The 673-nt window shown below is 35.7% G+C and overlaps 1 protein-coding gene across 2 annotated transcripts in view; it reads right to left on the bottom strand.

Annotated features, from left to right (window-relative positions):
- The window catches only part of tmprss13a (transmembrane serine protease 13a), a 10900-nt gene that overhangs the window by 2201 nt on the left and 8026 nt on the right, over positions 1-673 (bottom strand). For both annotated transcript variants that reach the window (XM_032511446.1, XM_032511436.1), the window contains exon 10: positions 468-566. In XM_032511446.1, coding sequence (XP_032367337.1) covers positions 468-566 — 99 coding nt within the window. The remainder of the gene's footprint in view (positions 1-467; positions 567-673) is intronic.

Raw genomic sequence — 673 nt, 5'->3', positions numbered from 1 at the left:
TTAACTGATTTTATGTAAAGCACTTTGAATTGCCATGTTGCTGAAATGTGCTATACAAATATAGCTGCCTTGCCTTGCCTTGCATTTTAAACCAGTGAAAAACTATTTTGGTACTAGATCTGTGATCCAGTGCTCAAGGCATTCATTTATTCATCATTGTTTCATGTAGTTTAATGGTGATTGATTTACTGTATGCCTCAGGGATGCTTAAAACCTAGTTTCCACACAGAGCGACAAAGTTTGAATGAAAAAAGAAGATAAAACATCCATGTGTGTGCTGATGTGGTCTAATTTTACTTTTACTTTTATGTAATGGAACAAGTTATTTTAACTGTATGACAAAAATCAACACAAACCTCAATATATAAGTGTCTTTCTGCTACAGTGGATAATAAAATAAAGTATAAACCTAATTATGTCATTTGTTACATTTTTAGTAAACTCCGCAGCTCATCATTCCAGCTTACTTGATTCTGCGTTAGTGATGCCAAAACCTGAGAGCCAGCATTTAGTTCCAGGGAGAATTTCCTGGTCAAAAGCTGGCAGACAAGCTGGTTGGACATTATCTGGATAACACAAAAAGAAATGTTTAATTTTTGCAAAGACACCAGCAACTTTGTGTGCTTTGTAGACAGATGTGTGATCACACACACACACACACACACACACACAC

This window comes from Etheostoma spectabile, chromosome 3 (assembly GCF_008692095.1).
Source record: "Etheostoma spectabile isolate EspeVRDwgs_2016 chromosome 3, UIUC_Espe_1.0, whole genome shotgun sequence".
Lineage (NCBI taxonomy): Eukaryota > Metazoa > Chordata > Actinopteri > Perciformes > Percidae > Etheostoma > Etheostoma spectabile.
This window is presented reverse-complemented; position numbering and strand designations above follow the sequence as displayed.